General features: G+C 44.1%; 1 protein-coding gene across 7 annotated transcripts in view; it reads right to left on the bottom strand.

Annotated features, from left to right (window-relative positions):
* Window positions 1-13705, bottom strand: part of LOC136022003 (protein spinster homolog 3-like) — a 29388-nt gene that overhangs the window by 12154 nt on the left and 3529 nt on the right. For 5 of the 7 annotated variants that reach the window (XM_065694797.1, XM_065694803.1, XM_065694800.1 and 2 more), the window contains exons 3-11: window positions 12388-12473; window positions 11476-11918; window positions 8311-8376; window positions 7724-7860; window positions 7028-7179; window positions 6072-6138; window positions 5271-5461; window positions 3315-3467; window positions 3-192 (exon numbers count right to left, since the gene is read on the bottom strand). In XM_065694797.1, the coding sequence (XP_065550869.1) occupies window positions 3-192; window positions 3315-3467; window positions 5271-5461; window positions 6072-6138; window positions 7028-7179; window positions 7724-7860; window positions 8311-8376; window positions 11476-11683 (1164 nt within the window). In that variant the 5' untranslated portion in view covers window positions 11684-11918; window positions 12388-12473. Of the gene's footprint in view, window positions 1-2; window positions 193-3314; window positions 3468-5270; window positions 5462-6071; window positions 6139-7027; window positions 7180-7723; window positions 7861-8310; window positions 8377-11475; window positions 11919-12345; window positions 12474-13705 lie in introns of all 7 variants that reach the window. The other 2 variants (XM_065694799.1, XM_065694804.1) reach the window with 2 other exon arrangements.

The following is a 13705-nucleotide window of genomic DNA, read 5'->3' as shown; positions in this document are numbered from 1 at the left end:
ACGAAAGTAGAAAGGACGCTCGTCTTGGCCATCATCAGAGCTACGTAGAGGCACAGAGCAGAAATGAACATGCTTGTGGCACAAATCAGAGGATCAGCTTTATTGTTTATCTTCCTCAGTCTTCTTGCTGCTTCTGCCCCAGCAATGACACCCAACATTCCTGTCCCAATGGTGATGCCTCCAAATATCAGGCTGGTGACAAAGCAAAGGATGCTGTTGAGCACAGTAAGACCATACTGTGGGGGCAAAAATGGTGTTAGCTTATACCTTTAGTTACAGAGGAATCTTTAAGGGAACTTGAAATTCATTCCATTTGCTGAACTAATCCTCCCACTCCTAAATGGATTTCATCCCAGGCCTCGGTTGAGGCTATGCCTCTGCAACTGAGGCTTTATCCTGTGAAGCAGATATTTTTCCAGTTCTAGAGTAGCTGTTACGCACTTATGTTAGGCTCAAGGAGGACTCTTCTCAGTATGACCTGGCTTGGACATCCAGTGATTTAGGAGATACAGTCATCTTGGTTACCCTGTGAACCAACCTACTCAGTCATCCCTAAAACACAGATGGAACAACTCTGTATCACAGTCTGCTGTCTTGGAAGAGATCCTATCACGTGGAATTATATACATCTAAATTATAACCCTTTAGTCAGCACAGCTGAGATGAGTCACTTCACTTCTCTGACTATGGGAAACACCTACCACTTCCCAAAAGAGTTCAAAGAGTATGGAATAGTTAACTATATGTGGGAGCTCCACCTAGTATTTTCTAGATGCAGAATTACAAATATCACTCAGCTTTGTGTGTCTGCAAATGCAAATGTTCTCCAACAATGGCAAGTTCATGTTTTAAAAGTATTTGTTTGAAGAGCTTAGAAGATTCGGCTTCCAAAGGGACTTCCACAGATGCTTTTCTCTGTCCCAAATGAGATCCTAATGACAAAGCAAGTCTCTCGCATCAAGAGCGGCAGTGGCACTGATTGTTTAATGCATCATAATGCTCCAGAGGCCAACGGGGACAGGAGAGCTGTGTTCTGAGCACAAGTGCTTCTAAATATTTCAGAGTGCTACATGGTAAGATCTGTACATTTTCCTACGCTTTCTCTGACTGCAAAGCAAAGCAACCAGCTAGGATGTGAGCTATTCCTTTAAACTATCCTGCATCTACTGTTTAATTTCTTTGTGGCTGATTAGGAAGAATTCCAGAATTCTGTAAGAACAAAAGTACTGCTATACAAGATAAAGTTTAAACACATTGGTACTGCCCTGTAAGTTCTTCAGGATTCTGATCCATCACTCACTACAGCTTGATAGTGAACATATAGATTGTCATGAGAACTTGTCTTAGAGGTTTGTCCAGGAGAGGCAAGTTCCAAGGTGACATTAAGTTGATTGAAGCATTTGTGGAATTGTGTTTAGAACACTCATGTGTTATAAACTGCAGCTGAAATAAACCTACAGGTGGAAGAAAAGGGAACAGCCGAAACTAAATCCAAGCACAGCTCAGTTGACAGGAAATGGGAAAGTACAGAAGCCTAGTCCTGGGAGAACGCTCCAGTGGGATCCTTTAGGGTCTGAAAATGCTCACTTATCTGTCTGATCTCTTCAAACTGTCTGCACAAAGACCTGAATAAAAACTTCCTACTGCCTATTTATCTACCTTGAAGGGACTGAGACCTGAGTCAGCTCTGGTGCCATCCGAATTTGTGTTTCTGGGGAGTCTAAGTGACCCAGCCCTGATCCTTAAACAAAGCTGCAACTGCTGAAGAGCCAGAGGGGAAAATGTACTTAAAAGTATCCCTGAGCAGTCTGGGACTGCGCAGCTCGGTTCATCCAGCACCATCAGCTGCAGGTCTGACATGGTTGTTTATGCTGTGTTTCTTGACATCCCCCTGGAATATCAGCCTAAAACCAGCCTTATGCTGCTTCTGGCACTAGTTTATGCCAAGGTTATTTTTAAAGCATCCTGTAAGAAGCAGTACATGAGGTTAAACTATCAGGTGCTCCATGAAGACCACGTCTCCTCTAGCAACCCTACTGTGGAATAGTAATTCAGAAGGTGGATTAGAAAACAAACCATAGACTTACAACTTCAGCTTAGTAAAGGAAGTATTTAAACTGTATCTGTTAACAGAAACAGCCAAACAGACTAAACTGTTCACCTTCCCTTCTCTGCCTACCCTGAGTCAGGCTCCCGAGTTCACTCCCTGCCTCAGCATTACTCACTATGAAGTAACATGCCAATGGTGGCATCCATGCAAGGATGATTACATTCTCATTGAAGGAGCTGTGGATGACTGCTCAATCCATCTGGTTACACTGCAACTCAGAAACCACTTTAGAGTTGAGTCAGTTATTCCATTGTAGAATAGCAAAAGAACACCATTCCCACTGGACACACTCAAGGTATGATTACCGCTTTTCTCTTTAATTGTCTTTACCTGGAAAGACAATGTAGTATGTAGTTAGCCCTTGGAAATCTATCATAAAGGCAGAGACTGTAACCAGATTTGGGATACCACCAGGAGAAAGGTATGGAGGCCACTGGTAGGGAGTCAGCACACAGAAGTGTCCCAGTGCTCACTGTTATTGAGGGTAGCCGTGAAGCCTCAAGAGGAAGACCGAATACATTTTTCTGCTGTGGATAACACATTATAAGGAAAAAAATTCTCGTCCTAGCTGAGGAAAAGGAATCTCCAAAAAACTGTGTTATGATCACTTTAAAGTCCTCTCCTGTTGTGAATTCCCCTTGCCCATTGAACTTTATACTTATTCACGAATCTTCCTTGATCTGGACAGCGTCTGTGAGCAGAGCTCTGCTGACAGTTACTCACAAGACCGTATTATCCTGTTTTGATGTAGTGACCTGATACTACCTCAAATTCATCAAGCTGCTTTATGCTGGGAGTCGCAATGACCTGGCCAACACAGCAGGAGTTGTAAACACACACTAACAAGAACATAATAGGAAAATTACCAAAACACAGAACCTAAGCACAGTAAATGGGTATTTAAGTAGCCCCACTGCCACCTGAAGTCTCCTTTCTAGAGCTGCCCCTATTTTCACACAAGAGTTCCTGTTACTGCTTCTTTCTGCTTTATTAAATAGGGCTGACAGCATCTTTCCACTTAACTGAGTGACTGTAAACAAGCAGAGTGTCTCAGCATCCCTGAAAGGAAGGTAGTACAACATTCACACCCAACTGCCTTCACAAGAAGTGGTCACAGTCGCATCCTACCTTCTGTCTTTAAACAAACTGGGGTTTAGCCCTGTGCATGTTCCCAAGTGCGTTTCCACAGCTGTGTGCACCTCACCTGTTAGATGAGTTGCATGTCTCTTGAAGGCACGGTGACACAGTGCCCTGGACAAGCTGAGCCCTGTAAAGAAACAGTGGTACCCACACTCCGAGGGCTCCAGTAACAAAGGCCATGGCAGTCAGACCCAGAGAGGACCAGACAAAACTCCAGCTGAAAGGCAAAGAACAAAATGAGAGATATTAGACATAACAAGGTGTGAGGAATAGGGACAGCCTAACTCATTTAGACTTCTTATAATCAAAATGCACTCCCTTGAAGATATGAACTTTGATGAGGCTTTATCTGCGGAGCATGCCCCACTGGTTTCATGTTAAACCCCAGTCCTGGTCACCTGCAGATTTCATTGCCAACTTTTGCTAAAACAACTGCTGTGAAATTTTGGATAGCAGAACTACAGCAGCTGAGAACGGGCAAGAATGTAGCTGCTTAGTAGCCAAATGGAAGTGTTCTATGCGCAAGTCTAAATGCCTCAGGATGGTACAAATGAGAATCACATCTGGGGTTTCCGAACTGTTCAGATGCAGCAGCTGAAGGACTCCTTAACTCTGCTCGAGTCTAAAACCAGACTCTCAGTCTGCACAGCGACTTAGCAGACAAAAGTTCTCCTTTTCCAAAACTGTCCAAATCTTGCCTCTTTCCTGCCCTGCTCTAGGAGAGAATTAACTTTTGACTGGCCTCTTTCTGCTCAGTCCTTCAGGGGGAAGTCCCCTTTGAGGTCAGTAGGGAAGTATGAAATCTTAAAACTAAGGTGCTGCAAATCACCAGGTGACCACACTGGTGGATTCATTAAGATGTGAACCTAATTCTTCATCTTCTAGCCATAAAGGGCTCTTGGACTTGATCTGAAGTGGAACCATCTGGGGTTTGGCAGCATGTCCTTATGCTTTGGAAATCCTTCGCTAAAGAAAAACTGGAATCTGTTTTTACTGTATTGCTGGAGGTTATAAGGAACATCTTTGGAGAAGAGCAACTTTGACAGTAGCCTAGTTGTTGAACTGTCAGAAATGTTCACTTATGATTCCGGAAACTTCATTTTTTACTCATTTCAGCCTTTACTGCCTACAAATTGCGATCCAGCCGCATCCCTGGTGTACTTGTGGCTGCAAACAGGATGCAAATCTTGTTGTCAATTAGAATCCCCTACAGGAACACTCCGCAGACAGCCGAGGTCCCAGCAAAGCAAGCGTTTAAACCAAAAGCGTTTGCAGGGGAGCCCGGGGAGCCGCCTGCGGGCACCGGCAGGGCAGAGCCGGGTCTGGCGCAGCTGCACAGCGGCACCTGCTGTTCCCAAAGCGGATCCAGCTCTCCCGGCCGGGCCCTGGCCATGGCTCTCCCGGAGTGCAGGGTAACAGGAGAGGGAAACCTGCTGCAGTCTGTATCTGACTTTATCCTGCAGGGCAGCTGATGCTGACCTTGATTTTTGCATGGTTAAAAGGAAGAGGCCATCTGCCAGCCACAGGTTAGCTGCTCAAAACACACATACAGCTACTTCATAAACCAGGTTAGAGTCCTACAAACCCTGAGCTTATTCATCAGAGGCAGAGCGGGCTCACAAATACCATAGAAAGACTGCCTGAACCATGCTGATCCAACCTTCCTCGGGCACTAAGAATGGCAGATAGAGTCACAAGCGAATGGTGCACTTTTACCCATCTAGCTTACCCTAATGTGTTAAAGCAAGAGGGAAGGGGAAACTTAGTAGAAGGTAAAGCTGAATTTAAACAGGAGCACACTCCCATCGTAACTCTGCCTCCTTCCCCCTCAAAAGAGGAAAACAGCAGACAAAGTAATTTTTGCTCTCCTGTGTAGCATTCCTGTAAAAGAGTGGATGGTGTTTCAAGCATCTTGTACACATGTGACACAAAGGAGCTGAGTGGGATTTGATGACCGTATTTCTAGTAAGGCAATGGTCATTCTTCAATGGAGAGGACCTTTGTTACTAAAATCACTTACTTCTTGGCAAGTGAGATGACATCCTGACACCAAGTAGTCTTGGCAGTTCTGTGTACTCCTGGCTTCTCAGCTGCTACTCGTATTGTGCCAGAGATGCTCAGTGCTCTGTGTGCTGCTGTCCTTCTCTGGGTCCTGTGAGGGACCAGCAGAATCAGAAGAACAAGTGCTAGGCCTCCCATACAAGGAGTTATCTGTAGACACAAGCAAGGAGAAAAACATGTGAACAAAGAAAACTGTACTGTAACATTCCAGCCACAAATGCAGGAATCAGTCATGCAGCCATCAGCGTATCCGCATAACCTCAGACTGTCATTCCAGCAAACATTCTTCCCCTTCATTGTGTATCTGCAGGTTAATTTTATAGATTACTTTGGAGGATCTGACAGAGTACTTCCAAAGCACTAGGTGTTCTCTATGGAGAAACATCATGATGACATGACAAGAACAGAAGATACTTTCACATTCCCCTATTTGAGGTCTTGATGCACTGACAACCATTCCAAGTGTGTCCTCAGGTAAGAGGCACATCAGCGCCTGCCCTGGCTGCTGTACAATTTAACCTACACCTCTTCCATTCTGCAAGAACTAGGCTGAAAGTTTTCCTTTGTCCTGCAGCAACAAGGAAAAACACCAAATTCGTGACCAAGTCCTCTAAAACAGCAAGTTCATGACCAGCCAGACAGTAGGAGGTCCTTCCACTGTTCACCTTTAACATGATGAACATAAGTAATCCCAACCCCAGGGATGATTCTGATTTTACAGTGAATGGCTCAGCCCCAAGAGTGACAATGAGTAACTCACCCTGAAGGCCCAGTGCCAGTCACCAGTGAGACCTGCCATGCCAGCTGCTAGGACATAGCCAAGACCACTGTAAGCAACAAAAAGGAATCAATCATCAGTAGGCACCAAGGAATTCTTCCTGCCTGAAATGACGTCCTGCCAGCTAAGGAGAGCACAGAGAAGCAGTCTCTCAGAGTTTTCAGAACAGATAAACAGAACCAACTCATGGTCTATGCCAATTTACTTGCCAGCCAGTGTTAAAAAGGGAGTCTAACCTTCTCAGAGCAGACTTGAGCTGGTGGCAGCAGTGTCCCAGGTTCCCCTTGGAATAAATATTCTGTAGAATGACACTGCAAACCCAGACGAGACAACCCATAAAGCAGTTTATTGGTTCTCTTCTGTGCTAGCCACATGAATAAAACCCTACCAGAATTCCTTTAGTTTTAACCTGCCTTATGGGCTCAGCCTTGGCTGCCTGCTTTAATAAAGACTGTGTGTCCAAGGCACAGAAAAACCCTTCTCTTCATTAGACACTGCCAATTTAACTAAAAGAGGAGATGGAAGGGCCAATTCTTCCTTGGGAGGATTTAATGGAGGGTTCTAGACCAATTTGTCAAGTAAACAAATATCTGAAAGCTTTTGTCTTCCAAAAGCCAGAAATAGATTACCTGCCCCCAGGCACATGTTTCTTTCAGAGCTGATTCAATAGTTTATTCAAAGCCCCCAGGTTTTCAGAGTCCAGATTCTCTCTAAAAAAATGCTGGGGGGAAAAAAAAGCCAATTTTTCTTCAAGGTAAATATAGAAATAAGCCTAACCAGCTCTATTTCAACATGCTAAGCAAGGGACAAATCCTTTTGCAAGAGCCAATCCAGATATACATCAAAATAGATCTAATCAAGGCTCAAGGCATATGGAATGCCTGGTGTGGTCAGACAGAATTTCAAAAGGCAGGTTAGTTGCTAGCAAGAAAACCAACCTTCCCACTGGAATGAAGAGGTAGAAGATAGACAGCATTGTGGTCCTTTTTCCTTCCTCAAACAGGTCTGCAATGATGGTAGGTGCTATTGTGGAATAACTGGCTGTGCCAATGCCAACCAGTCCTCGCGAAAGAAAGAATATCCAGTAGTACTGCAGGGAAAAAGGCACATCACAGTCCCAAAAACACCCATGCAAGAAAGAACGTTTGCTGTTAGAGAGATGCAATTTAGTGAATCAACTGTACCAGAGGAAATAATAATTAACTGCCTTCTGCATATCTGCATTTCCTGCACTCACACCTGCTTCCCACAGCACCGGGACAGCATCCCACTGCTGTCCTTTCTCCTTTCTGCACAGTAGTGATTCCTTAGAGGGTACCCAGAGGGAATGACAGGATATGGTCAGGAGAACATAAGGTTGCTGAGTAAGCTGCTACACTGTAAGGTCATGGTCAACAAACATTCAGGACAAAACTAAGATCCCATCAACCGCAACAGTAACGGGTGGGTTCCGCATTGCCTAGGCTGGACTCCAGCATCCCATTAAGCTTTCCTGCACAAAGTCCATCTAGTTCAGGCTTGGGGAGCAAGTGCTCATCGATAGCTTTTCCAAATGTGATTAGATAAAGACTATTGACTCCTGCAAGACATACATACACAAATTATTTTCATAGGACTCTAAAAAAGCAATTTACCAATTCACTGATGAATGAACTGCTTAATGTGACACCAGACCAGAAGAAAATACCAGCTCCAAGGATGATTTTCCTATTGTACCGGTCACCAAGGTACCCAAAGACAGGGGCTGCCAGCATGTAACACAGGACAAAGACTGGAAATCCAAGAGAGATCAAAGACAACACGGGTCAAATTATCTTCCTTGTATGTACTCCTCACTCCTCAGACAAACTCAGGCTATTCTGGGGGCAGAGGTTAAAGGCTCAGTTTTTGAACAAGTATGTAGATCGATATTCAGAAAAAGATGAATGTAGATTACAATATATATACACACAAAAATGAAACATATGGGAATTGCTCAAGTTCTGCATTTCTTGAGAAATTTCTTCATCTTTAATGATTCACATAGTGTGGGATTCCTGATGCACACAACCCCAGTCTTCCCTGAACCAAAGACATTCAAGTTTGCATTACAGCCAGCCTGCCCACAAGTGGAAGTGAGCAACACCACACACAAGTAGGAACTAGAAGAAATAAGTAAGTAGACTGTGTGTTAGGAGATGCAAGGCAAAGCAAACTACCCAAAATGAAGATATTTTATTACCTGTTTGCAGCAGACCTGTATCCCCATCACTGAGCTTGAAGTATTTCTGTATGTCTAACAGGATCCCTGCAACAGAGTCAGAGACTGAATGATCCTGCTCATTCCTTGTAATTCCTTTAATTTGCCAACTCAAAGCTCTGTTTCAAGAACAGGGCTCGCAAGAGCTGCTGCACATAGATGTAAACCATGACTCTACCACAAGTACAGATACACAGAGAATGACAAATCCTTACCACTAGAGATAAAAGTCATGACCTTCCACTATGGAGGTCTCGCAAGAGTCACTTTAGCCACTGTTTCAATTACAGCTGTCCTGTTTCTTTTGTACCATGAGTACATAAGCACAGAAACAGCTTCCAGTTCAAAGCTTAATGGACACAAGTGGAAGAAAACAGCAGCAAAGCTCTGCAGCCAGCTGTTGTCATACAGCTAATCCTAAAGCATTATTATTGACCTTAAAATGTTAAGATGAATTGAAAAATCCTTCTGTTAAGAATACCTGTTAATATTTTCAGTATATACAGTATTCAAATTAGGGCATGTTGGATTTTTCAGGATGCAAATGGCTACAGCCTTCATTAGCCACGTGTGGCTGCATCAGCTCATAGCCAGGGAAATACTCCTGGAATTCACACTGTGGTCCCAGTTGGGTAATTCTGGTCATATTTCCATGACAATTTTGCAGAGATCAGATGAGATATAGATAACTGGATTTACACAGTCACATTTAGTGGTGACAATGACAGAGAAACATCACTAAAAGCAATCATTTCTATTGGTGATAAAAGGCTGACAGAAATTCCATCTGGATTTCCAACCATTCAATAGCTGTGGAAAAAGGTTGGAAGAGTTGTCCAAAGCCAGAACTCTCTCAGAAGAGAGTCACACAGGCAACAAACCGATGGAAGATCCATGGGTCTGGCACTAGCGGATGCATGAATGCTCTGACACAAAACAGTCATTTTCACCTCTGCGTCATGCCAAGGCTGCAGATCTACCACCTCCCCTGGCTTCCATTTCTGCACTATAAGCCTAAAAACAGAACAGCAGAAGAAACTGCTGTAAAGAAGCATAGTTCTACTCTGATATTGAACAATATCATGTAAAAAAGAAACTTCTCCTCAGCTTCAGCTTTGCCAAAATAGTCAAAATCAAAACATTTTTAAAAGGATGAAGCCAATCCTTACGGAAACAAGTTGTGTGTGTATTGTCTGCTTTGCTCCCTACAGCTGACCTGAACACAGCAGAGCTCAGGGGGATGTCAGCAGGAGATCCCTACTCTGCTCCTACATTCAACTCCACAAGTAGCTTGTTTTCTGTGTGAAGACTGGGGCAAACTCTGTCAAAGCCTGTGAGCAAAACTGCCCGGAAACCACAAGTTCGTAACTGCCACCAGCTTACTCTTTAACAAACACTCAAGCCTCCCCCTCACTTCCCTGTTCACTTCCATTTAACAATGTGCTTGTCCATATGGGCAGCCAAGGCTTCAGCACTATCCCCCCCTCTGCTCTGGAATGGGGTACCTGTCCTTGAAGGTACCTCACTCAAGGAACCGAGCACATTAACATAGGCACTTCACAAACCTTCTTGAAAATTCTAAGCTCTTAGCATGTACAGGAACTAAAGAACAGTCCAAAGCTTGGAATGAGCCCAATGACTGCTTGCATTTAATACTTCCTCCCAGCAAGCCTGTTCTTGCTTCAAGATACTTTCATCCTCTCCTGTCCCATACCCTTCACAAAGTCACTTGACAAGAGAACTCCTGCACTGAAGTTTCTCACTAACAGTCCTGTAGTGTCATTCAGCATGCACTCCTACTTGTTTCCTTCCCTCTTACATGTGTGGTTAAGAAGTATTCAAAAGCTTAAACTCCTAAACCCACCAGCCTCTCAATGTAGAGAGATAGTCTTCAGTTTCTGAATGGTCTTAGTAGTAAAAATAATGAATTACTGTACTGTCACTACATATTAATTCCAAATTTAACCACCCATCCGTTGGGTTTTCTCCAAAGTTTTGAAGCATTTACGATTTCCAGGCCGCTCAGGAGTAAAACACAGCAAGCTCACAAGTGTTTCCTCTTCATTTGCAAATCAGATCCCTGGAAGCATGGTAGATGCTTAGGGGCAATGTTAAACGTAAGAACTGACACAGAGCAGTTTACACAGAAACCCAGACTCGCTTGGGTTGGAAGGAACCTTAAAGCTCATGCAGTTTCAACACACTGCCATGGGCAGGGACACTTTCCACTGGCCAGGTTGCTCCAAGCCCCATCCCTGGGAGGAAAAACTCAGATCCCCCACCAGTTTACTGGGAGCAATGCCCCGCTGTTATGGCCAAGTTAAAAAAAAAAAAAACAGTAAAATAAAACCACCTAAAAATCGTATTTTGGAGGAAGGATATTATTTATTAGAAAACAAGGTGTAAATTTAGTCAGCGACGCTTAAGGAAGTGGATCTTCATCCTCTTTACACTCTTCATTGCAGAAATCACACCACTGGCAGGTCATGAGGAAGTTAACCAGCAGGGAGGCTGGCATCACTATTGTATCTAAGGGTGGCGAGGCAGTGGAATGGGTTGCCCAGGGAAGTTGTGAATGCTCCATCCCTGGCGGTGTTCAAGGCCAGGTTGGACAAAGCCTTGGGTGACATGGTATAGTGTGAGGTGTCCCTGCCTGTAGCAGGAGCATCAGCACTAGATGATCTTAAGGTCCTTTCCAACCCTAACTACCCTGTGATTCTATTCTTCATATAAAGGAATGCCATATCTAACCTAGTAGAGCCAAAGAAGGCCCGGTAAGCTGGTGCATACAGTAAGGGGAAGCTTCTTAGTCAAATCTCTGCAGAATCCAGACACAAAAGTAGACCAGTTGCTCTCTATGCTGAAGTGTGTTTGTAAGAGACGAAGATTTAAAAACATGCAACTTAAGCATTTAATAGATGTGATGTTTATAAGCATTCTAGTAACCATTAGAAACTAAACCATCATTCATTGGTCTTCCTAGATTTATAAATGCATATTTAATTCCAAGTATGACCACAAGACTAATGCAGATAAGTGATCAAAGGCAGAAAGCATACCCTTACTTTAGAACAAGTGTGACTATGGCGTAAGTAGAGCTGCTGAAAACTCACGTTTCTTTTTCCTTAGGAGAAAATGGGGTCTCACCTGGTACAAGGAACCAGTCCATGAAGTTGATTAAGTTTGTGTAGCACAGCACAGCAGCTATCAGGTAACCTCTCTTTGCCGGACTCTTCCTTGACACAGACACAACTGGATCTGGTCTCCCATGTGCTGCAGTAGCTCCATAATTCCGCTCTTCAGGAGGTGGCTGGGACTGCAAGCTTGTTCCTTCATGCGCCCTGGGGTTGTGCATATTTCCCCGTGCAGAAAGCTACCATAGATGAAGTATCTCCTCAGCACGCCAAGCTATGAGTCAGTTTTGGTTTGGGGCTATGAGGAACTTCAATCACTACGGTCATTTCCGGCTATGAAGTCCAACCACTCAAAACTGAAAGGAAATGCTCCTTGCGGTTCCTGCTTTACAAGGACTTTACAGAGAAAAAAAGCTGCAGTCCTGTGTTTCTGCAAAAGTGCTGAAGTGCTGTACCCTGAGGACAAGGCAAAGTCCATGTAAACAGCAGCAAAATATTCCATTGTGCATCCAAGACCTCAAAGTGCACGACCTTGCAAGGATCTCACAAGAATTGCATATGCAAAATTAGTAACGAACTTCACTAATGTCTCAGTGAATGCCAGAACCAAAACCGGCCTTTCTAGAGAAGAGAGGTTGGCTAGGCAAGGTACCTTTGACAGTCGTTGCTTACACACACTACTTGGCTGCCTAGCCTTGCCCTTGTCACCCAACTGGTCACTTCTTCCCTTTTACCACCAGACCTACCCCAGAACAAAATCCTTTCCAACAAGGGCCTGAGTTTTTAGGTCAAATCAGCCGTTTCAGCAGAAGACTTGTACTCCAGACTATTTGCTGGTTTGCATTTCTTTTAATGGAGGGAATACCAAACAAAAAAATCTCACCGAAAAACCAACCCAGAATGTTAGAGAAGGAAATAAAACCACCTTTCTTCATCCCTGCTGGAACTCTGCACATTCCACAGTTCCAAATTGGGCAACAGGACTTTTTCCCTTTCTTCCCAAAAAGGGGCCTGAAAGGAGAAGAGAGGAGGATGCAGGAAGTCATTCTTGTTCTTTCAGGGTGTGTAGATACCTTTATTCCTTGTCTTTATTCGGGCCACTCAGATCTGAACAAGTGTTCTTACTTGTATCTTCTAGCATTAGTTTTCCTATTACATTCAATATTCTTTTAGACACAGAACTGGTCACACATCTTTTGAGCCATTTTGTGGATTGAAAACTTCAGAAGGGAATTTATTTTTCTGGACCCCGTTTAGAAAGTTTAAAGTGAAAATTAAGAGAAAACTAATAGCTTAATAGGCAGCTGATGGGAATGAGGTCTGATGGCAGCGTGTGACTCATGCATGAAGACAAGAGTCTATGGATGGGGTTTCTTTTAAGGAAGCGTGTTTCACACTTCAGACTAAACTGAAAACAAAAATAGCACCTACTGCTCTTGGCCATTTTGTGAAATGAACAGTCAGCACTGTAGTATTTCATTCCATCTTCACTTCATGAACATCTAGTTGCCCATGAACCAGCAGGCATGTTTAATTTAATCATGGGTAAGTCTATACAAATTTTATTCCCAGACAGGTCTTATTTTTAGCAAGATCTTACCCCTCAACTTCCTAAGGGATGATTTAGAGACAGATTATGGGCATCTGTCGTGGTTTAAACCCAACCACAAACCTCGTTCACTCATTCCCCCCCCCTTCTTGCCCTCCCCCTGCTCCTGGAGGGACGGAGAGGAGAATCGAAAAGAACGCAACTCCCACGGGTTGAGATAAGAACAGCCCAGTAACTAAGGTATAACACAAATCACTACTGCTACCACCAATGATAATAATGCTAAAGGAAATAACAAGAGGAAAGAATACAACACCTCAGCACCAGCTAACTGATAACTCGCCCCACTCCCCCCAGCCGAGCACCGACCGATACCTCATCCCACCCTGCAGACAACTCGCCCTTCCGGGTAACTCCCTGTTACATCCTGGGCATGCCGTGCCGTGGTATGGAATGCCTCTTTGGTCAGTTTGGGTCAGGTGTCCTGTCTTTGCTTCCTCCCAGCCTCCCCTCCTCCCTGGCAGAGCATGAGGCTCACAAAGTCCTTGGCCAGACCAAGCATTCAAGCAGCAACTGAAAACATCGGTGTTATCAGCACTGTTCCAGGCCAAAAGATCAAAACACAGCACTGTACTAGCTCCTAAGAAGGAGAAAAAGTGACTGCTACTGCAGAACCCAGGACAGCATCTCTCCC

This window comes from Lathamus discolor, chromosome 14 (assembly GCF_037157495.1).
Source record: "Lathamus discolor isolate bLatDis1 chromosome 14, bLatDis1.hap1, whole genome shotgun sequence".
In the NCBI taxonomy this organism is placed as follows: Eukaryota; Metazoa; Chordata; class Aves; order Psittaciformes; family Psittacidae; genus Lathamus; species Lathamus discolor.
This window is presented reverse-complemented; position numbering and strand designations above follow the sequence as displayed.